General features: G+C 56.0%; 1 protein-coding gene across 5 annotated transcripts; it reads right to left on the bottom strand.

Moving 5' to 3' along the window:
- Window positions 1-1,291: 1,291 nt before the first annotated feature.
- On the bottom strand, window positions 1,292-15,650 carry PITX2 (paired like homeodomain 2). 5 transcript variants are annotated; one of them, XM_068403012.1, is made up of 5 exons: window positions 15,527-15,650; window positions 13,159-13,214; window positions 12,834-12,971; window positions 4,397-4,602; window positions 1,292-2,604 (listed from the first exon to the last, which is right to left on the bottom strand). In XM_068403012.1, exons 2-5 carry the CDS (start codon window positions 13,202-13,204, stop codon window positions 2,041-2,043), a joined length of 954 nt encoding a protein of 317 aa, XP_068259113.1. In that variant the 5' UTR covers window positions 13,205-13,214; window positions 15,527-15,650; the 3' UTR covers window positions 1,292-2,040. The 5 variants fall into 5 exon arrangements, with proteins under 5 accessions (XP_068259113.1, XP_068259114.1, XP_068259116.1 ...); XM_068403013.1 differs by lacking the exon at window positions 15,527-15,650 and adding an exon at window positions 14,466-14,848; XM_068403015.1 differs by lacking the exon at window positions 12,834-12,971 and having other exon boundaries at window positions 4,397-4,596.
- Between the last annotated feature and the right edge of the window lie 6,054 nt (window positions 15,651-21,704).

Genomic DNA, 21,704 nt, shown 5'->3' on the forward strand with positions numbered 1-21,704 from the left:
GGGGGCTAGGGTCTTCCCACAATGGGAACACGGCGGGGACCCCGCTTTCGGATAGGGGAAGAGTTTTCCTCGTGGGAAAGCGCAGGGCGCTTGACCTCTTCCCCTCTTCTCTGCTCTTCTCCCCTTCTAACACCTTTGGGGGGGGAAACCCCCTCGGCGGTGTCCGCCCGCCTGCCGAGGGAGGCCGGGGGTGGGCGAGGGCTCCGCGAGAGCGCAATTTGCCCTCGCCCACCCCCGGCCTCCCTCGGCGGCTCCTCTCGGCCTCCCAAAAGCGTGCAAGGAGCGCGCAAAGGTCGCGCAAGGGCCAAACTCGTCCCCACCGCGGTGAGTTTTCTCCCTGCCGTCCCCTGCGCACCTCTCCGGCTAACGCGCCTGCGGAATTCCTTCGTATATCGATATCCCCGCTGGGTCCTGCCGCCGCACTCCCCGCTTCCCCCCGCCACCCCGTCAGCCCCTCCTTGCCCGCCCGGGGTGTAAACCGATGGGAGGGCCGAGAAAGCAATTCATCTTGATTTGTTTCAATTGTCCGGAGATGGCAAAGTTATAATCCTGTATAATTTCAGGAACAAGCAGGTTGAGAATGAATGGGTCGATATTATTTAAAACAAAACACACGAGAGCACGACCTTTCCCTTCAACGACGTGTTGCAGCACGAAGTCGCAGGAAACTCGGGGCTAACCTCTCAACCCCCGCGCTCCGCGGGGTTGCGGTTATTTGGGCTGCTCTTTGTTTCTCTTCATGTCTGAAAGGGGGATTTGGAAATAGAAATGTAATATTGCATGAAGGATCTCCCCGTTGAAGGGAGAAGGTGAGCGCAGGGGGTGGCAAAAGGGACAGATTATTTTGAACAGGAGCAGTTTGTTTGCAAACTGTCTTTTCTTTTCCTTTTTTTCTTTCTTTCCCCTACCTCCTGTTCTTTAATGTAATAAAAGCTTCCTTCACAGCGGGAGAAATTTATGCTCGAGATACAACAACTTTGTGTCTGGTAATTCTCGACGCCAACGATGTCAAATAATCCATTTTCCCGGGGCTGCGCGGGGGAATAAAGGGATACCGCTGCAAGGAATGCAGCATGTCCAAGCCCCGCGTTTCTCTAGCATGCAACTTCAGCGCGAGGCAGTTGGGTTTTTTTTTACGGGAAAAAAAAATTGCCAGCATTTATTTGTATTGCAATAAAAAGTACTGCCCCGTGTTTCCAGAGAACGAGATCCAGTGTCAGCGGCCAGTCAATCACTGCAGAGCAGTTACCGCTGTGCAGCATGGCTCAGTAAATAAAAATCCAGACAAAACTCTATGCTGTATGCTTTACTCCCATGAAATAAAACACATTTTTTTTTCATGTTTGCTGAAAAGTAAAACAATAATATTGTACGAAATGTTATACACAGGGCATGTTTTACATTGCAATATCAGAAACATCATTGCATCCACCAGAGGTACTATTCTAAAACTGATATTCACACAATTTTTTTTTAATAATTATATGTTAGAAACATACAGTGTCGCATTTAGTATATACATTCCCTTGCTCGCAAGCGAAAAAATCCTAATCGCTTCTGTGTAACATGCTTTATTTTAAAGCCTAACCTTTTAAAAACACTGTTGTGATATTACTAACAACTGCTTTTATAAAATTAATTTGACATTTCGATATATATACATCCTTTCAGTCATTTTTATGTTAACAATGCTAAACTTAAAAAATAACAAGCTTATAGTAACATTAAAATGTCATATCATATCCAGTCAAACATTTGTCCATATATATATATATATATATGTCCTTGTAACTGTTGAAATACTCTTAGTGAAAGCAAGATCTCAGAATCTGTAGGAGGTCCTTTGAAAACAAAGGAACTATCTTATTATTTCAGTGGTTTCCTCTTTTTTTCCTCTCTCAATCTCTCTCTTTTCCCCTCTCTGTCTCTGATTTTTCCTCCTTTCTCTTTCTCTATAGTGCCCATTACTTTCTAGTGTAATTCTCAGTCTCTGTGGGAAATGGGGAGGGATTTCCATGCAGTGTTTCCTACTTGGGTGTCTCACACGGGTCTGTCCACTGCGTACTGGCAAGCGCTCAGGTTGGAAGCGGGGTTCTGCACACTGGCATAGCCAAAACTGGAGTGCTGCTTGGCTTTAAGTCTCAGACTTGCCAAGCTCGAGTTACATGTGTCCCTATAAACATACGGAGGTGTCGGAGGAGCATAAGGACAGGCTGGCGTTGGCACTGCAGAATTCAGGGAGGGATTGCTCAAGTTGTTCAAGTTATTCAGGCTGTTGAGGCTGGAGCCCGGGACCCCAGTGACTGCAGAGGGTACCATGCTTGAAGACATACTCATGGAGGAGATGGAGTTTGGAGGGGAGAACATGCTCTGAGAAGACAGAGGGTTGACGTTCATGGAGTTGAAGAAAGGAAAGCTTTTGGTAGAGAGGGAAGCGGAGGTTAGGCCCTTGGCTGCCCAGTTGTTGTACGAGTAGCCGGGATACATGTCATCGTAGGGCTGCATGAGGCCGTTAAACTGCGGACCGAAGCCGTTTTTGCAAAGCTCGGCTTGCTGGTTCCTTTCTCTCTTTCTCCATTTGGCTCTGCGGTTCTTGAACCAAACCTTCAAAAACGGGGGGAGAGGGAGTGAGGGAGATGCGAGATGTGAGTTAGTCAGGAACCACCACCACCACCACAGCCCCTCGCAACTTCTCGGGACAAGAGCCCAGCGTGTCCGTATATACATATATATATAGATATAAAAATGCGTACGTACATATACATATATATACATATACACTTTCGCCCCCTTCCCTACGGAGCCCGGCACTGGGCCGGGGCAGCGATGCGCTGCGGGGCAGCCGAGGATCCCCCGGGCCCCGGTGCCGCCGGGGTTTAGCAAGGCAGATCCGTGGCCGCGCCGTTCCCGCACCCCCAGCGTAAATTGCGATGCTCTAATTCACGCCACAGAGGCCAATGCTTCCCTCTTCTCTCCACCCCCCCCCCCCCCGCCGTTTCTCTCTCTTCCCCACCCCCCTCCTTAGCTTATTCCGCACTGGAGCCATCCAGGGGAAATATAAAAGTGCAAAAGCGAGGGCAAAGCGCCTGGAAACCCGCGGAATTTTAAGATGATGTTTCCTATTACGGGGATGGAGGGGGAAGCCAGCAACTAATAAATCCTTGCTTCAGTTTGTTAAAGCTACAAGCTCCTCCCGCGCGAAAGCTTCCAGAGAAGAAAATCGCTTTCTAAACAAACTTGTTCGACTGCTCTTTGGCTGAAAAGGGGAAAAAAAAAAAAAAGAAGAAGAAAAAAATCGCCATTTTTTTGGCGTGCTAAATGAGTTCTAAGGGACCTTCCCCGCAGACAATGGAGCAAACGTACCCTTTCCCAATCCACATCTGGGTGTCTGCCCCGCCGGGCAGCCGCCAGCAGCAGTCTTACCGTGTGTATTGGAGCCCCCCCTCTCCCCGGGGTGTTTGCAGGAGCGCCCCCCCGCCAAGCCGGGCAGGGCCCGCCCTGACACCACGGGGACGGGCCCCGTCTGGCGGCACCGCGTCGACCGAAAAAAAAAAACTCCCCGCAGAAGCCGCGCCGCGACCGAAACCGCTTCGTGCTGCGGCCACGTACCCGTCCCGGCCGGGCCCCGCTCCCCGCTGCGGGGCTGCCCCGGCCCCGCACACCGCCGGCTCGCGGTGAAGAGCCGGCCCCGCTTGCTCCTGCCCCCGGTTCTCACCGCTTTGCTTTCCTCAAGCGACCGCGGGGAGAGAATTTATGTGGGATTTCCGAAAATCTGGGGGTTCGTCCCGTTTTTGGTTTGTTTTTTTTTTTTTTTTTTTGCGTGTTTTTTTTGTTTGTTTGTTTGTTTTTTATTTTTTATTCCCCCCCCCCCCCCCCGCGAGGCGTTTGCACGCGAGCAGGATCCGGCCTCGGTATCTCTGCAGCCCCGTGATGGTCCCATAAATCTCAGAGGAGGGAAAGGGCGGAGAGAGACGCTTGTCGAATTGTGAAACGAAAAGAAAGAGAAAATGCAAGGAAGGGCACGTCGGGAGTGCCTCGGAGTGAAGCAAAAGCCCTTGTGTATTTTACGTCTTTTTCTCATTAAAGGCAGCGCAGGTTGCAGCCTGTTCCAAGTTGCTTGCTTGGCTAATGTTTTTGTTAGCGTTTCGATCAAAAGGAGCAGGACACATTGCACGGTGAGGGCGAAACGTGCAGCAAACCGTATTCCGGAGAGAGATCCAAATCTGTCTCACTTTGACAGAAATGTCCTGCTCTGCCCTGCTTTTGTGCAAAGGCTCTGAAGTTTGCATACAAATCGAAATCGAAAGCAGCTGCAAACATTTCAGCCCTCCTCCCCTTTCCCCTCCTCCTTCCCGACCTCCGCTGCTCGGAGCCGGGCTGTCGTGTGGGGGCTTACCCTAACCCTGGCCTCGGTGAGGTTGGTCCAGACGGCGATCTCCTCCCGGGTGGACATGTCCGGGTAACGATTCCGCTGGAAGGTGGCCTCCAGCTCCTGCAGCTGCTGGCTGGTGAAGTGAGTCCGCTGCCGCCGCTGCCTCTTCTTCTTCGAGGGGTCCTCGGGCCCCGCATCCTCGTTTTTGCTCTGCTGGCTCTTATCTTTCTCTGTAAGGGGGGGGAAACAAAAAACAACAAGGCGGAAAACGAGGGCGCCTCAGCCTCCGCAGCCTCCTCTCCACCGCCTGGGGAAGGGCTGGTCCCCCGCGCTGCCGGATCCCGCGGACTGCCCCCGGCGCGGCTCTGCGGTGCAATGATTAACCCGCCCGGCCTCCCGCTGCCGCGGCCCCTCCGCGCCCCGCGGGCGGGCTCCTCCCGGAGGAACGGCCGCCGCCGGGGGAGTGGGACGGAGCGTCCTCTCCGTGGGCAAGTTTTTCCCCTATATCAATATATACGAGTATTTCTCCTACCCGTATCCATATTATTCTCCCATCTGTATACATGTAATCCGCACTATTTGCCTGTCTATATAGATATTACTCGCCTGCCTGTACCGTGTTATTCCTCTGCCTGTATCCGAATTATCCGCCCATCTTTATCCACATAATTCGCCTATTTATACCTATATTAGTCCGTCTATACTCATATTACTCGTCCATCTATACCCATATCGCTCGTCCATCTGTATCTACATTATTCGTCGACCTGTATCCATATTACTCGCCATCTGTATCCGTGTTATTCGCCACTGCTGTACATGCTATTCGCCCATCCTTACGCGTGTCGTTATCTTTTATACGCCGGCACACAGACACCGCACGCGTAAAAAAAACACTAAACGGGGTTCAGCTCGAATGCGAGGCGCTTTCGGACAGAAGGGCGGCGGCGGCGAGGCGCGGGCCGCGGGGCTGTCGGCCGGGCCGAGCCGGGCCAGGGCAGGGCAGGGGAAGGGCAGGGCAGCGGGGCGCCCGGCGGGCGGGGGGCCCTGCCGCTCGCCCCCTCTTACCTGCGGCCTCGGGGCTGGACGTGTCGGAGATGGTGTGCACCTCCAGCCGGTGCTTGGCGGACTCCAGCGAGGAGCGCGCCTGCCCCGGCACCAGCGCCGTCGCCATGGCCAGTGCGGGCTGGTGGTGGTGGCAAGATGATGAAGAGGAGGAGGAGGAAGGTGAGGAGGAGCACAGCTTATTCCCGGCTCCCAGGCGCTCCAGGCTTAACGGGTCCTTCATGCAGTTCATCGGCAAAAGGACGCCAAAGTCTACGTGCGCGCCTGGGGGGTCGGTAGGAGAAGATGTGCGTGTGTCTGTAGGTGTCGGTACGTGTAGGAGGGTCGGCACGACACCCCCTCCGCGGGCGCGGAGCAGCCCCGCGGCTCCGGGGGGTCAGGGCTGCTGGGCGGGGAGCCGCGGCGGGGCGGGCGGTGCTCGGCTAGCGCCCGGGCAGCACGGCGAGCCCAGGAGCCCCCGCCGCCCGGGGGGGCGCGGCGGCGGCGACAGGAGAGCGGGTGAGTCCGGTCCTGCGCGAGCCGTCACGGCGACAGGGCTGCTCCCCGGCCGGCGGCCCCCGGCCCGCCGCGGCTCTCCGCGGGGCGGGGGCGGCGAGACGGGGGGCGGCGAGACGAGGCGCGGCGGCGCTGCGCGGGGCGCTCCTCTCCGCTGCCCGCGCATGGACCCGCGCCGCGGCCGGCCCCGCACCGCCTCAGCTCAGCCGCTTCCCTCTTGGCCTGACATCTTAAACCGGCGGCGGCCTTCCCCGCGCCGGCACGTCACCCGCCCCGCCCCTCTGCCGCCCGCCGCGCCCCGCCCCCACCCGCGCCCCGCCCCGCCCCGCGCAGGCCTGCGCGGCCCCGGTCGTCCCCCGCGCTCTCCCGGCAGCGGGCGCACCCGCCCCCCAGCACTCCGCGTTTTCCGCCCGGTTTGCCCGGCGGGTGGTACCCGCGCCCAGAGAGCCCGGCCCCCTCCGGCCGGCCCACGGGAGGCTCCGCGCCCGCCCGCTCCGCGCCCCTCCGCGGTGCCTTCCGCACTCGCGGGCCTGCGGGGATGAAGAGCGGAAAGCTCGGCACCGAACCGACACAGGCGCTGCAGGAAGGAGGATGAAACCGAGGAAGCCCCGGCCCCGATTCCCTCGTTGTGGAGGGGGTGGAAAACAAACGGGAGGGGCTTGCGGCCGGTCAGACGGCGGCTCTTTGACCGGTAACAGCAACAGCAGCGGGAACGGCGACAACTGAACACCAACGACAACAGTAACCACCCCTCTGCGGCACGGCTACCTACGGGGAGCTTCGCATCACGCTTAAAGGAGTAGGGGAGAGCGTGTAAATCCCAGCTCCGGAGCACTTGTAATCCCCGCTCTCACCGGCTGTCTTGTCTCCCTCCGCCTGCACCGAAGGCGGAGAAAACGGGGGGAAAATCGTCTTGCTGGCACTGCCATTCCCGTCCCCTCCTTGCAGCCGGCTTCCCGACGGCGAGCCCCCAAGGAGGCTTTTCCATATCGGTTTTACACCTTATCCGCGCAGTTATCCGCAGGGATCGTTCCCCCTCTCGGTGGTGGGGACCGACCCGCCTCCCGGCGCGGCGCCCAAAGCAGCCCCCGAACCCGCGCACACGAAAGCCCTTAGCAAGATCTGGCCAAGCCCCGCACCGGGCCGGGCACCGGCAACACCAATCTGTCACACACGGCCTCCCCACCAACTCCCCTCCGAGGTTTGGGGGGGCAGGATTTGAACCCTGGACCACAGGCGGCCGCGGTAGAGGGACGGGCTGAGCTGTCCCATGGTCCCCGCTGACAGGCCCGCTTATAGCGCGGGGGCGAGGCTGCTGCGGACCCGGCTCTCGGAGGAAGAGGGAGGAGCGGGGCTCTTTCCAGAGGGTCTAACGAGGGGGGAGGTTGCCCTCCCGTGTTGGTCAGGACCTCCCGCGGCAGAGGGGCCTGCCCCCAAGCCCTGCTCCCGCAGAGCCGGCACTGCCCCCGGGAGCTGCGGCCCTCTTCGGGATGGGGAGCCCGAGGGAGCCCAGGCGCGGAAAATGCAGGTTGCGCCTCTATCTACAATTCCTCTGCCCGGTCACGGGCATCGAAAAGTTGCCGAAAGCTTCCCCTTGATGCGTCCCTCCACACCTACATCTCAGTGCCCAAACTTTTCTGTATCCCGTTGTTGCCCTCACTTCCCCCCGCTCCCCCCGGCAAGGGTCCCTCTTAGTCACTGATGCTCGTTCGAGGTACGTATCATCCCTCGCAATCTTACTTATCGCTAAATTATACATATTACTTTCGCAGACTGTTACTAAAGAAGGTTAAATTAATTTACATTCTGCTCATTATCTGGTGTTTAAATGACGTGTTTTTATCCCTGAGATTTGGCAAAGAATCTCTTTCCTCAGACCCCACAGCGTTTCGACGGAGACAATGCTCTTACATTTGTAGTGGATTTTAATCTGATAAGACTCTAATTTGCTTAAGTCTTTTAAATAGGGGGTTTAAAATGATTCTAGCCATTTTCTTATTGAATTTCCTCTAATTCCCCCAAGATCATAAAGTATATGTGTAAAGTAAATATTTCCTCCCTTTGCACCGGCAGCAGATGACCTATAACTAAGTCAATATGAATCCAGCTCCATTCTGCACAATTTGTTTACCAATCATATCCCCGTTTCTTCTTAACCTCTCCCTACCTCCGTGGTCCTACACCCAGAAATCCCCCCCAGCCTTTCCCCGCGACGGGACCGAGCCAGGATCGCGGCAGCGGCCTCGCTGCGAGGGGCACTGGGGGCGGCGGGTGGGGGCCGCTGCCCTTCTTCAGCCCCCACGTCGGGACTGTACCCAGCCTGCAAATCCCCAGGGAGAGGGAGCAGCAGGGAGAGGGGTTAAAGTGACTTCCCCTATGTTTTTTTTTTCAACAGGGCAATGCAGCCCTCTTGCAGACGAATCCTTTCCCCCCCTTTCCTTTTCTTTTTTTTTTTTTTTTTTTTTGCATTCATTTATTTTTAGTTAGTGTGGGGAAATGCTGACTTCTTCCGCCGCGACTCGAAATGAAAAGTCCCTCCCAGATGCGCGGCGCAGAGCGCTTTTTACGCGCTTTATGCCCTTGCAGGGCGCAGCGCCCGTGCCCGCCGGTGCTCACCCTGCCGCGACCCTCTCTGTCCCGGGACACTTGGCGGGGACGGGCGGGCGGTCCGCCCTCCCCAGGGAAGGGGGAGAGGAGGAGCGGGGCCCGGCCACCGCGCCGCCCTCCAGCACCTTCTCCAGCGCCGGCCCCCCAAAAACGGGGCACAGCACCGGCCCACGCCCCGGCAGCCCAAAGGGAGAGGGTGTCGGCATTTTCTTACATGCCTTTGATTAAAACTCCCCCACCCCGGGCAGGAGGGGAGCTACCATGCAGCATTAGTTGTCATGGTGACCATAAATCACGTAAATCCAAAAATACCCACCTATAATCTGAGATGAAGCTTTTATTTCCCGAGTGAAATAATATTTTAAAAGCTGTCAGCCAACCGAAAAACAACCTAATTGTAGTCACCCAAGTAATATATTAGCGGCAAAGGTTTCAATTAAAATGTCAAAAGTTTTTTTTATTTTTTTTTTTTCCGCTGCAATCTCCCATACCCTTTCGGGTTCGGGTCCCGGCCGCGAAGCCTCCCCAGCCGGCTCACCCGCGTACCGATTGTCTGCGCCTGCTGCGCGGGGCTGCCATCCCAAACCCCCCATACTGAGGGAATTTGCCCCTTTCCCTTTTGCCCGGCGCTGCAGAGTTTGCCAGGGTCGCGCCCTGGTGGGCTGCGAAAAATGGGGATTCGGGACGGCTCCCCACCCCGCTCCACCTTCTGCATTTCCTTTTTCATTTTGTATTTTTGATTTTTTTTTCCCGAGAGTGTTTTTCTACCTCCCGCTCCCGCCGGCGGAGTTGGCAGCCCGGGATCGCCGGTGCCGCCCCCGGTGCGTGAGGCGGGCGGGCCGGGAGCGGGGCCGGGAGCGGGGCCGGGAGCTGAGCGGCTCGGCTGGGGGTGCCGGGGGTGACCACACCTACTACGGGTGTTTATTTTCCCACTTTTTCTTTATCTCCTTACGGAATCGTTGTTTCTTGTCGTAATACTCTCCTAAATGGATAAATTGGTTCTTATGTAGAGTCTCCAGTTAGTCCTGTTGTCTTTTACCTTTGGCTTGTTGTCTTTCGCCTATCTCGGATTACCGGGTATTCTCCTCGATGAAGAGCCATTAATTACCCATTCAGTCAATATTAGGAAGACTACAGAGCTTTTTACATAGGATTAAGAAGACATCAGATTGTTCCGTTAGTATATTCCTACTCACGAATAAGCTTTCGTTATACATTTAGTTTTCCCTGGAGTGAGGCTAACAACTGCTGCATAGATTATTCTCACACGATGACGGGGAGGAAAAAAAATTACATACCCCAAGCGCAATAAGTATCTTTTAATTTGCGCTTGGCGGGAGCTGCGGGAAGGGTCGCACAGCTTCTCCGGCACCGCGCAGGGGCAGCGCAGCGGCAGAGTGCCTCCGCCCCGGCCGGGGGAGGCCCCGGCCCCACCGCGCTGGTCACAACTCCGGGAAAAAAATTGACCACGTTATGTGGCGGCGAGAGTCCCCGCGGCGGTAGCCACGCTCCAGCCGCCCCCGCTCCGGCTCCACCTCGGCCCCCCCGCGCCCGCTCCCTCCCGCGGGGGCGGAGGCTGCGCGCCCACCTCGTCCCGGTGCTGACAAAAGGCACTGGGGACCTTTGCTTTGCAGGCTGCCGTGCCTTCAGCTGATCTGGACGGAACGCTGAATCAGCGTCGGGTTTTTTGTTTTTGAAAAACAGATGTTGAGTTACGAATATTCAGACCAAAGAATATTTTTTTTTCCCTAAGAGTAGAAACAATCAATTTGTGATGCTAAACGATAATACAAAGCGGAATGTAATTTCAGCGTTTTATGTTGGAGGCTGCTGTTTCACCAATACCCAGGTTATCGATTACAGGAAAGGATTCCTTAAGCAGAATTCACACGGCTAACAAATTATATAGATTATATACATATACACTCACATACACACAAAAATAGTTTAAGCATCCTCCCGCCCTGCATAAAAATGATTCGAGTAAACCCACCAGCAACCATTTACGCACGCTGTGGGGCTGTCGAAGCGTGTGCGGAAGTTTTCCTGATGTCGTGGGACTGGTCACCCCACAGCGATTTTCCCGTCTCTCCGGGTAAACAAGACACCCGCCGAACTGCATTTAGAACCTTGGGCTGCATTAATATTTCCATACTTCCCCCTTTTCCTTTCCCCGGCATGGCCACGGACCCGTTTCTTGTGGAATAGCTCTCCCTCCCCGTGACCCCTTCCCCACGGGGACCCAGCGCGCCCGTGTCGATTGGGAGCGTCTTCTGCCGAATTTCGTTTCCTCCTTTCACAGGAGCATCGATTTGACCAAATATTCGCATTTTTTACTATTATTACCAATGCTGCTAGTTAGCGATTATTCTCCTTGTGCACACCGAAGGTGCCTAGCTCGCGAAATCACCTGGCCGCCCTCGGAATTGCCGATACTGAGCTCTGACAGAAGGGGTCCCAAATAACCTCCGCTTCCCCGCCTCCCACCCAACCTGCCCCAAGGACCAGAATTCTTACGAGGTAAATCCCATAAAGCACGAAGTCCTGACGGTCCGGCAAGACAAAAATCAACAAGTACCGCGCCACTAAGAGCAAATCAAAGCCAAGACCCAACAAAACCCGCCCGAATCACGAGAAAACACCCGCGATTTCTACTATTTGCAGCCAGTCGCCCGAGCAGCTCCGGGCGTCTCAGGACTTGCCATTATCCGTCGCACAGAGACACCGACCGGGGCTGCACACAGGGACCATCCCCACATATTCAGGGATATATCCGCACATCTGCAGGGATATATCCGCATCCGCGGTCGTTCCGCGTTTCCCTTCCCCGTAAATGGGAAGGTTTTAATGGTCAGGCAATCCTGCGTTGCTTCTTCGGTTCAGACTTATATTTTAATTAATGGTATTAAAGGTGTTTAGATAGCAATTTCCCCCGCAGCCCGATGGGTAAAAACCAGACCGGCTGATACGGTAACGAGGCAGGAAATTTTGCGTGTACTACAATAATCCGGGTTCATAATTGATGGTTAAGAAAATAACCATTTGTTTCTCGGCAGAGGAAGTAAAAGTTACCGTGTCAGGGAGCATATGTGCATACTACTTTTATAAATACTTAGTCGAATAAAGCTGACTTGGAAGGGCTCATAAATTTATTATATCAGAAAGGTCCCCACTTTCCCATTAGCTCGTGCTAAGGGCTTTGATTAAGACCACCTGTTCGTCGGGAGGAAAAGGCAGGGGAGGGTAAAAAGGCCTTTCTTATTTGCAGACCATATATAAAGCAATGTCACCCTTCCTTTCCACATTATTTAACACTTATTACTGGCCGAGGGAAAAAATGCCAGACCCTGGCAAAGCCTATTTGTGCACAATTTAATATCGTGTTTGTTTCCGGGATTAAAAATTATCGGCTCCTAATACCTTCGCGTTTGGAATTACCCCGGATTTTGCTCGCTAACCTTCCTTTAGTCTAAGCGTTTCTTCTTCTAGGGATTTTTATGTCCTGCTAGCAAATCCTGCTTAAAGTCTCCGGGGGAGGGTGGACTCGGGAAGGGGATGTGGCTCCTCCTGAGATCGCTGGATGTTATTTGAGAAATAGCGAGCTGTTTGGCCAAACAGGGTTAATACAGTATTCTTACAAGGAAGTGTTTAACCAGGAATACGTGCATTATTAATTCAGTCTAGTTTCCTGTATTATTAATTCAGGTTAATATATTTTATTTAAACAAAATTACGTTTAATCTTGGATTAAACAGTCTCTCGAAATACAGAGCGCTTGTTTTCTTCTTTATAATATGTTTGCATTCCTGTTTTTCTTTACCACCCCTCGGGCTCGCCTACCAGACCCCCTGAAACGGGCAGGGGAAGAGCAGGCAGGAGCTCGCGCTGCCTGCAGACGGGGCGCCGCGGGGCTGCCTGCCCCTGGGGGTAGGAGAGGGCGGGCGGCTTGTTTACGGGCAGTGGGGGTGTCAAAAAATAGAAAATAAATACGAGCGCGACGCTGCGGGCATTTGAAAGGCGCGCTGACAGCCACGCTTTTTAGGGGGGACAGGCTGGTAGCGGGCGTTAGTGCGCGGCTGCTGCCGCGGGGATGCCCGCGCTGCCCACTTTCCCTTTCCCCGCGGCCGCGCATCTTCAGGCGCAAGCGGCGCCCAGGCGCAAAGCCGCGCCGCGCAGGGCAGCCATTGGGCAGCAGAGGGCGCTCTGGCGCCGCGCAGGCGGTCCCAGCGCGCAGCTCCCATCCGCCGCCCCGGCAGCGCGGCCCGCGGAGGGGCGCGGAGGGCCCGCCGCTTACCACTGGGGCTGGGGGGAGGCCGCCCGAAGAGCTTGCTGCCGGCGGCCTCCTTGCGGCCCTCCGGCGCCTCGCTGAGCTCCCCCTTTTTGCTGTCCGCCTCCTTGGAAAAAAGACACTCGACGGCGGTGGGCTGCACCCCTGGGTACAGGGACAAGGCGGGCGGGGGGTAGAGGGGACAGGCGGTCAGCGCCCGCTACTGCGCGCCCCTCCGCGGAGGCGGCGCCGATTCCCGGGGGCTGCCCCTCCTGGCTCCGCACCCGCGCACAGCACCGCGCGGCAGGGGGGCCGCTGCGTCTCCGGCCCAGCGGGAGCTAGTTTCTCTTACCTAGCTGAACACAGGCGGAGACAAGTTTGCGGCAGTTGGACTCCATTACCCGTTGTCTGCAAAAGAGGAAGGCAACGGAGTTTTAAAACAATTATTTTGGGAATGAAAAATAAATATAAAAAAGAAAGGCAGCCGCCCGAGAGCCACAACGCAGCGATGGTGGCGGGACCCCCAATTTTCCCCAGCGATGTCCGCACGGTACCCCCTCTCCCCACCTCAGCCTGGGGTCCCACACGAGAAACACTAAGGGATGCGTGCAACACCCCGTGGCCGTTTCCCAGCCCGTCGGACCCCTCGGCCTCTTTCCACCCCTCGTTATTTGGGGACGTGGAGCAGGGTCCCGGAACCTGGCGGCCGTGCTCTGCCCCGGGACACCCTGACCCTTGTCGCAGGGTGTCTTGGGGCTGCGGGTGCCGGCAGCCGGGCCCCCTACGCGGCGGGATCCCGATGCGCGGCCGCGGCTGCGCCCGCCGAGGCCCCGCTCCCCGGCTGCGCCTCCGCGCTTCCCGGCCGCCGCCGACGCCTCCCCCGGCCTGAGAGGCTGGGCACTAAAATCACAGGATTAGTGCCTGATTGAGACGTCTGTTCGTGAGATATTACAAAATTCATTATCACAGCCCTCTACTAACTCGATATGAAGTAACACAGATGGGATTTTATTAGTCCAGGCTTCAAATGTTTACTTATGATAATTTCGAGGGAAATTTGCATGTCACCCTCATTTCGGTAATCTTTCTTCTTCTTCTTCGCCTCTTTTTTAATGTCTGAACCGTGCGCATTATTAGCTGGTGCTTAGAAATGCGGCAGCCTGGAGCCGAGGCACGTTTGGGATGAACGGGGCCAGCCGCAGCGCCCGCCGTGCGGGGCCCCGCCGCCCTCCGCGGGGCAGACACGATGGGACAGGGGAAAACGGGGAGGAAAGGGGGTAGAAAGAAAGAAAGAAAGAAAGAAAGAAAGAAAGAAAGAAAGAAAGAAAGAAAGAAAGAAAGAAAGAAAGAACAAAAAAAAAGGAAAAAGAAGTGGGAAACGGGAAAGTGCAGTTATCGGGACTCCTCCGGGTCTCGCAAAGGACGCCTGGGAGAACTCCGCTCCCTCAGCAGCCGGGCCTAGCACACGAGCTGTGCCTAAATTAATCGGGAAAGCTATTAAGAGAACCTTAATTCTTCACCGATGGTCCTTACATCGGGTTAGGTCTCCGTCAAGATTAGTCCCGCATGACAAATTGGGCTGCCCTCCCCCGCCGCCCGCCTCGGTGGCTGCTTTATCTCACGAGTGGGACACACACGGCTCCCCCCGCGCACACGCACCGCCGCCGAGGGGATGTTTGTCCTCTCTCCTGAATCGCCGGTCTCCTCGGAGCAAAGTGTCTTTCCCGGACGGATTATTATTCCTTCCTCGCTCTCAGTTGCCCGTACCGCCCCTTCCCTTTCTCCTCTCCGTATCCTCCTTTAATTTGTGTTGCTAACCCCATCGCAGCGCGGGGCCAAGGGGAGAGAGAAGCGTTTTCCTACTGTCTCCGGCACGGCGACTCAAATGAAAGCAACTCCACTTGCTTTTCCACTTCTCCGAGCACTCCTCCGCTCGCAATGAAACACACCCCAGCACCTCCGTGCACACACAGCCCCAGCAATCGCACCAGCCGTGCGAGCTTTCCCTTTCTCCGCGGCTTTGCTGGGCCCGCTCCGCTCAGCAGCAACCTGCTCGGAGCACTCCGGCTATAACTGCAGGCGCGGAAAAAAAAGCGGTGTCACACGGGATTTTTTTTTTTCCTTATTGTTATCTATCACTATTCTTTAGAGGAGAAAAAAAAACAACAACAACCCGCCCCCCTAAAAAAAACCCCTGAGTCTCCCGGCAAATATCTCAGCAACGCCCGTAATACTGAAGTCCGTGATTTCGGCGGGAGGGTTTTCCTCAGAGGCCCGCGGCCGCCGCCGCTGGCTCTCAAACGAAAGCGGGGCTCCGTGCGGGGCCTACCCCTCCGCGGCGCCCGCAGGGGCAGCCGGGCCCCGCCGTTCCCCGCGGGTGGTGCCGGGGGGTCCTGGCCCCCGAGCCCGCAGCCGGCGCGGCCGCTCCGCCCGCCCGATTTTCCGGCGTCCCGAGCCCGGGCCGGCGTCGCTGCCGTCCGCCGCCCGGGTGCGCGGCTCCGCGGCGGGAAGGTGCTGCCTGCTCGGCCGCTCCCGTCGCCGCCTGCCCCGCGGGACGGGCCGCAGCCGCCCGGGAGGTCATCACCGACTCGAGCCCGCTGCACCCTGCCCGGCCGGCCCGCGGTTCCCCCGCCCGTGCCGGGGCGCACAGAGCCGGGACCCGGCGGGTCCTTAGCCCCGCACCCGTCCCACCGACACCCCCTGAGACTCCCCCCACTCACCGGGGCCGGCTGCGCTGTCCGCCCCGCTGCTCGTGCTGCTGGTGCCGGTGCTGCCGGGGGCGGCGGGGCCGCGCCGGGCTCCTGCGCTGGCTGCGGGGCCGCGGAGCCGCCGCTGGCTCCCTCCTTCCCCGGCCCTCCCGCGCCCCCGCCCCGCCCCGCCCGCCTCCCCGGGCCCTGACGTCACGCAAACTCCACGAACGCCCCCCGACGCGGGGCCGGGACGGGGCGGGCGGCTCCGCCGTCCTGCGCGACGCTCCGCGGGCACGGGCGCAGCGGCGGCGGCGGCCTCCGGCCGCGGAGGGGGCAGGGGGCAGGCGGCAGGACGGCGAGGCAGCGGGCTAGGTAGCCAGAGGAGAACAGAGGTGAGCGAGGACGGCCGCGGCACCTCCGCGCCCGCGCAGGGCGCGCCCCGCTCCGCTCCGCTTTGCCCGGCCCGGGCGGGACAAGTGACTGTGGCCAAAGTTTCCCGGGCAAGGCCGGCGGCTGTCCTTGCAGCAGGCATGAAGAGGGATCGCCAGCCCATTGTGAGAGGTCTCGGTTTCCTTTTTTAACCCACGTTTTGTATTTTTTTTTTTTTACTTTTATATATATTTTTTTTTTAAATCCCGGGGGCTCTTGCTCGTGCCCCTACGGCTAGCGCAGAGCCGGGGTAGCCGAAACCCTGCCGCTCATCGCTGGTACTCGCCCTGCCTCGTTTACGGAGGATAGGGAGAAAACACTACGGCGGGCTCTCTCCCCCTTTTCCCCAAACGACACCGAGCTGGCGCCAGGGAGGAATTTAATTTCGATTTTGGGGTGTTTTCGGTGTTTAAGAAAATAACGAAGTCGGATATCTCTACTAGGACCAAACTAAAGCGATAGTTTTTCTCGTAGCATTTCCGCGGCTTTGTTTACAGAGGGACCACGCGAAAATAAATTAGGCGCTTTCTTAACTTGGAGGCTGCACCTGATCTATTTGTGGCTATTTTTAAATTATTTTATCCTCGAGTGGGTTTTAGTTAGTTATAGGCGTGCCAGGGGTCTAGGCAATTATTGCCAGAGGGGGAAAGCGAACCCTTGGAAGCGGCCAAGTTTCCAGCGGGTCGTTTCGCCGGCGGCTCCCGGGAAAGCCCAGCCGCGATCGGCAGCACCGCCGCTTCCCGGCGTCCGCAGAGAAACCCTTTGAGTGTGACGCCGCAGCAGCTGCCACACTAAGAGCAAAGGGTTCTTCTCGCAAGAAACGAAATAATGTGGGAGTTTTTCTAGGGAGAAATAAATCAGTTAATTGTGTCTGGCTACCTGCGCTTCTATCCTTGGGAGCTTTCTGGCAGCTGAAATCCAGTTTCCCCGCACATCCGAGGAAGGGTCGGGATCGAGGGGGCTCCCAGCTCCCGCCTCACACTCGTGTTTTCCCGGGAAAAGCAAACCGATTTCGCCGGGGCGCATCTTCCCCGCACCCCCCGGCCCCCTTCCCCGCTGTGTTTTGGACAGGGAAGGCAAGGCAGGCTGCGGCGCCCGCGTTAGCAACGCGACCGCGGAGCGGGGCCGCCCGTGCCTTCGCGCCCGCCTCCGCGCCGGGCGGCAGCGGGCTCCGGCCGCCCCGGAGCCGGAGCGGCTGAAGTGAGCAGCTGGTGGGAAATGCAAATGGCTCCTGGAGAAACATAAGATACAGGGTGATTTTCATTCCCTCCTCGAGTGTGTGGAAGGAGCTGGACATACGTTTCACGCTCCTAATCCTTCTTTTACATTTTTAGTCATACTCCTATTAAACAACTAATTAATGCCCAGAATCACCAGGGAATACATTAGACATGCTGCTGTGGAAGAGGGGTTCCAGGGTGTCTGGAAACTATGGAGCCGACTTAATACGCGGATTTCATTTTCCTCTCCCCCTTCTGTCAAAGCAATAAATGTAATAATAGATTTCAGGGCGAGCAAAGGCCGCGGCGGCTGTATTTATAGTCTGGCTCCCCCCTCCCGCCGGCGCAGTGACAACAGCTTCAAAAACCCCGGCGAGCCTCAGGAGCCTTTCCTCGGCGGGCTGAAGCGGGGAGCGGCGGCGGGCTCGCAGCCTGCGCCCGGCACCCGTGGCCCGGCGCGGCTAGCTGGGCTGGGAGCCCTCCGTCCCGGCCCCCCGGCAGGCACGCCGGCTTTCTGAAGGGCTTGGAAAGAAGGCCGGGGTTATTCCTCTCCCCGACGGGCAAAAAAGCAGTTTTCATAAATGCCTATCGCGACTATCCGTTTGCAGGCATCGAGGGCAGCCAGTGGTGCTCCCGACGGCGGCGGGAGCCGCGGGGCTTCTCCCGGGGTGATCCCGGGTCTCAGTGTGGGCGAGCCGAAGGAGGACCTGGGCTGCTTCCCCGCTGCCGGACGGGGAGAGTTTTGCCCAGGGATGGGGGAAGGAAAATAAAATAGACAACAACAACCACAACAGAAAGGCAAAGCATATCTAGCGATAATCAAGTACAGAGCCGTGTTTCAGGCATCCCTCGGTGTCTCGCACCGGCCGCCGGCGCTGCGGGACCGGCGGAAAAGGGAGTGACCCTCGAAAGCGTGCGGTGGGGCAATCCGCGGCCATTTACTTTCTTCATTCCCGGATTATGATCTCAGCCCTCGCAAGCAATCCCTCCCGTCTCCCCCCAGCCTCTCCTCCCACCTCTCTCAGCTCCTTATCTGACAGCAAACGAGTATGTAAATACCTATAGCTGGTTATGTTTAACACACTCAAACATTATTGATTTGCTGGGCTCCTCGAATATTTTCTTCCTGTCCAGATCTGGTTTCAAAATTGCGCATTCAGGCGGTTCATCCCGATGCTACAATACAATAATTGTTAAAAATTTAAGCATTTCAAATGGATCCGCTGATCTGCCTATAAATTAAAAGTACTATGCCTCGCGTATTCCAATGTTTTATAATAATTTCGAAATTAGCGCTGAACCACTTGAGCTAAAAGAATATATAAATATCTGTATTGACTCACTAATGAATTACCTAATTAAAACGTCCCGGGAACGTCGGTCGTTAGGACGATTAGCGGCACATTAGGGGTAAGGGTGACCGTGCGAACCGAAGCGGAGCAACCTCTGTTAACACAGAGTGATCTAAGCTTCACGCAGTGATTCCCGTATTTATTTTCCTTTGCTTTGATCCCTTACCCCTCTTCTATTAATTATTCTTTTTTTTTTTTTTTTTTTTTGAAGCGGGGGAAGGAAGAAAAACGAAGAGGAAGCGCACATATATCCCGGTGTGCTCCGAGGCGTCAGCCACCGCTCCCCGGGCGGGCGGGATGCCCCCGGCCGGGGCTGCTCTCGGCTCGCATCTTCCCGGCAGCGACCGGCTGCGGGCAGCGGGGAAGCGCAGCCAGAGCCGGCGGGGCCCATCATGCCATAGAGATGCTAACAGGGCACTTACCTTCGTCATGAAACTAGGGATAAAAAGGTAGCTCTTCCTAGGAGAGGCACTGCAGAGGAATGCGAGAAGTTCAGGGGGAAAAAAAAAAAAAAGAAAAAGAAAAAAAAAAAGGCCGGCGGTGCGAAAATCTGTAGCCTCGGGGGCTAGCCAGCAACCTCTTTCATTTCAAGCACTTATTGATTTGCTGTTGTCATCTTTGGCGACGCAGAAGGACACTTGAAAGAATTTCTGATGGGGCTCTGATCTGAGAAACGAGGTGACCTGACCGGGCTCTCACCAAATTCTTAATTACCACATCAACTGCCTTAAAAATAAAAGAAGCGGGGGGGGGGGGGGTGTGTGGAAAAAAAAGGAGGGGGGGAAATCTTTGACAGCAACAGAGTTTGCTTCTCCGAACTTTTTTAACCACTCAGAAACTCTTCTTGTCTCTTGCTCCCACCGCTGTAATCGCAGCCCTGTTTTCTGACCCCCCGCCCCAACCCCCTCTCCCCGCAGTCCCGAGCTCCCGGTACAGCGGCGCAGCGACCCGGCGAGCCCGCGGGCGCGGAGCAGCCGCGGGGCGCTGCGGGGCGGGAGCAGGGGGCGGGAAACCGCGCTCCCGCCCGGCCGCCAAGGCTGAGCGCAGCCCCCGACCCCCCTTTCCTTCGCCCGGACCGCGGGCAGGTCTGGGGAGCAGCCCTCGGGGGCCGGGGAGGCGAGCCTGGGAAGGGAGTTGCGGAAGAAAACGTTTCGACTGCAGCAGATTGCAGAGGAGAAGGGGAGAGGGGTCAGGACGAGGTGTGTGTGCGTGTGTCACACTCCGCCAGACATGCAAGCCTGCGACTTGTCTGCAGCCAGCTGTTTGAGTGCCATCAAAACTAGGTGTATACACTTCGAGCTGGGGAGCCGAAAGGAAAATTCAGATGAGGAAGTCAACGCGAAAAACCTATTGTCGAAGGCACTGGAAGGCGAATAGTGCTTCGTGTTGCTTGCACACAGGCGTACAACGCTGACAGATGACAGCAGTGCTCTTGGCTGAAGAGAAATACGCTGCCTTTGTCCCACATGGTGTGCACACACATGCACATTCCTTCTTCTTCCTGCTGTTTCTGCAGGACAAAGCAAACCATCCTTTATGGGCATCATCTTCCCTCCCCCCTTTCTCCCTCTTTTTTCTTTTTTTTTTTTACCCCCCCCTCTTATGTGTGATTGCTCTTTATTTTGGTGTCAGAAAGCTGAGGGATGGGATTAGCACCTATTTCGACATCTCTGATTCTGTCCATCTAGCAGCAGCAGTCAGACCCAGTCTGCAAATGCTCAGCAGGCTTTTGCTTAGCATTGTGTACCCTTGTTAGCTTTGAAGGGGCACTGTCCTTTCCGAGCAAATGCCAATCTCACAGGTCATGTCTCCCCCTCGAGTGGGGCTGATGATGTCTCTGTTGTCTGTGCGTGCCACCCCTCTCCCATTTCCAGTGGGTCGGCTCCTCAGTTATGGCAACAAGGACTGTCTGGTTATACCTGAGTCTTACACTCTCTGTTGAGCCTCACCTCCCTGAAGTCTGGTTCGTAGGGTGGCAACACTTATCAATAAGGATTAGATGGCCTAGCGCTCATTTTCAAGCCTCATTGTGTGGCTTCAGTCATTTGTGACACAACTTTTCAGCCCATAGCTTGCTCATACCTCACGTCCAGCACGGTATACTTAACATGTCTGTCTTCTTACGTGCCTGACGCTTTGCAATACTGTCACTGGACATCCTTCTCAGCAGTGTTGTGTTGTAGCAAAGGAAATGAATGAAACCACCCCTTGTTATCTTACAGGAGCTGGATTCAAATTTGGGGGATTTGGGAGCTTAGCAGAGAAACCCTAGAAGGGGTGCCACTTGGATTTTTTCTTGACATGGCTTTCTGTGTTGCTTTGAAGATCTTTTCCAAGCTTACAGAAACCCGGGATCTCAGTGTAGTTTCTTAATTTGTTTCCATCCATACTTGGTAAAATTAGACCTTCTGGTAAGTGCTGCAGGTGTAGGCTGAAGGGGATGTCACATTTTTCAAAAAACAGGTACAGCACAACAGTGTTGCCAGTGTTGGAGCGTCACAGCCTCCCTGCCGCTCTTGTCTGGAGAGCAGGCAGGTGTCACACCCCCTGTCTGTTGCGGTGCGGAGGGACCCATCCCTCACGCTGCGAGTGCCGGCAGTGTTTGTGCTCAGCCTCCTCAGGGAGCCTCTGTCATGCTTGTCAAGTGACTGCTTCTCCTGTGTCTCACTTGCCTTGGTTGCTGCCAGTCCGTCCCTCAAGATAGGAAATGCTTTGCTTAAAGCGTTCACGTGTGGTCTCTGGCTGTGGCTTTTGAGTGTTCCTGAAGGAGAAGGGGGACAAGTGATGCCAGAATGACCCCAAATTATCTGTATATTGTGAGTTTGTTACAAAAGAGAGTACCTCTTCTTTATTTAGTTTGTTGGGCATGACGTAATTGTGAAGAAGCTTATTGAAGAAGATGAGGTAAACGTGCATGGCTTAGGCTTTGCTTTCCTTTCACACATGGTTTCATGATCATCCAGTGAGATGATCTGCGACTAATCTGTTCCTGGGTTTTGGTATCTTTGCTGAACTACACGTTGCTGAGAAGGTAGATGCGCACAGTAAGTATCCGCCTGTGTCTGATCTCACATCATTCCTTACAGCAAACCATTTTATCTTCTTTCTTCTTCCTCTGGGCTGTCCCTGCCCTGGTGTGGGTCACCTGTGGCTGCAGTCCCTCAGGGTGCTTTCCCTTCCACCACGGTGGCCCCTGGGGCACATCTC

The sequence above is a fragment of the Nyctibius grandis genome, chromosome 6 (genome assembly GCF_013368605.1).
Source record: "Nyctibius grandis isolate bNycGra1 chromosome 6, bNycGra1.pri, whole genome shotgun sequence".
Classification (NCBI taxonomy): domain Eukaryota; kingdom Metazoa; phylum Chordata; class Aves; order Nyctibiiformes; family Nyctibiidae; genus Nyctibius; species Nyctibius grandis.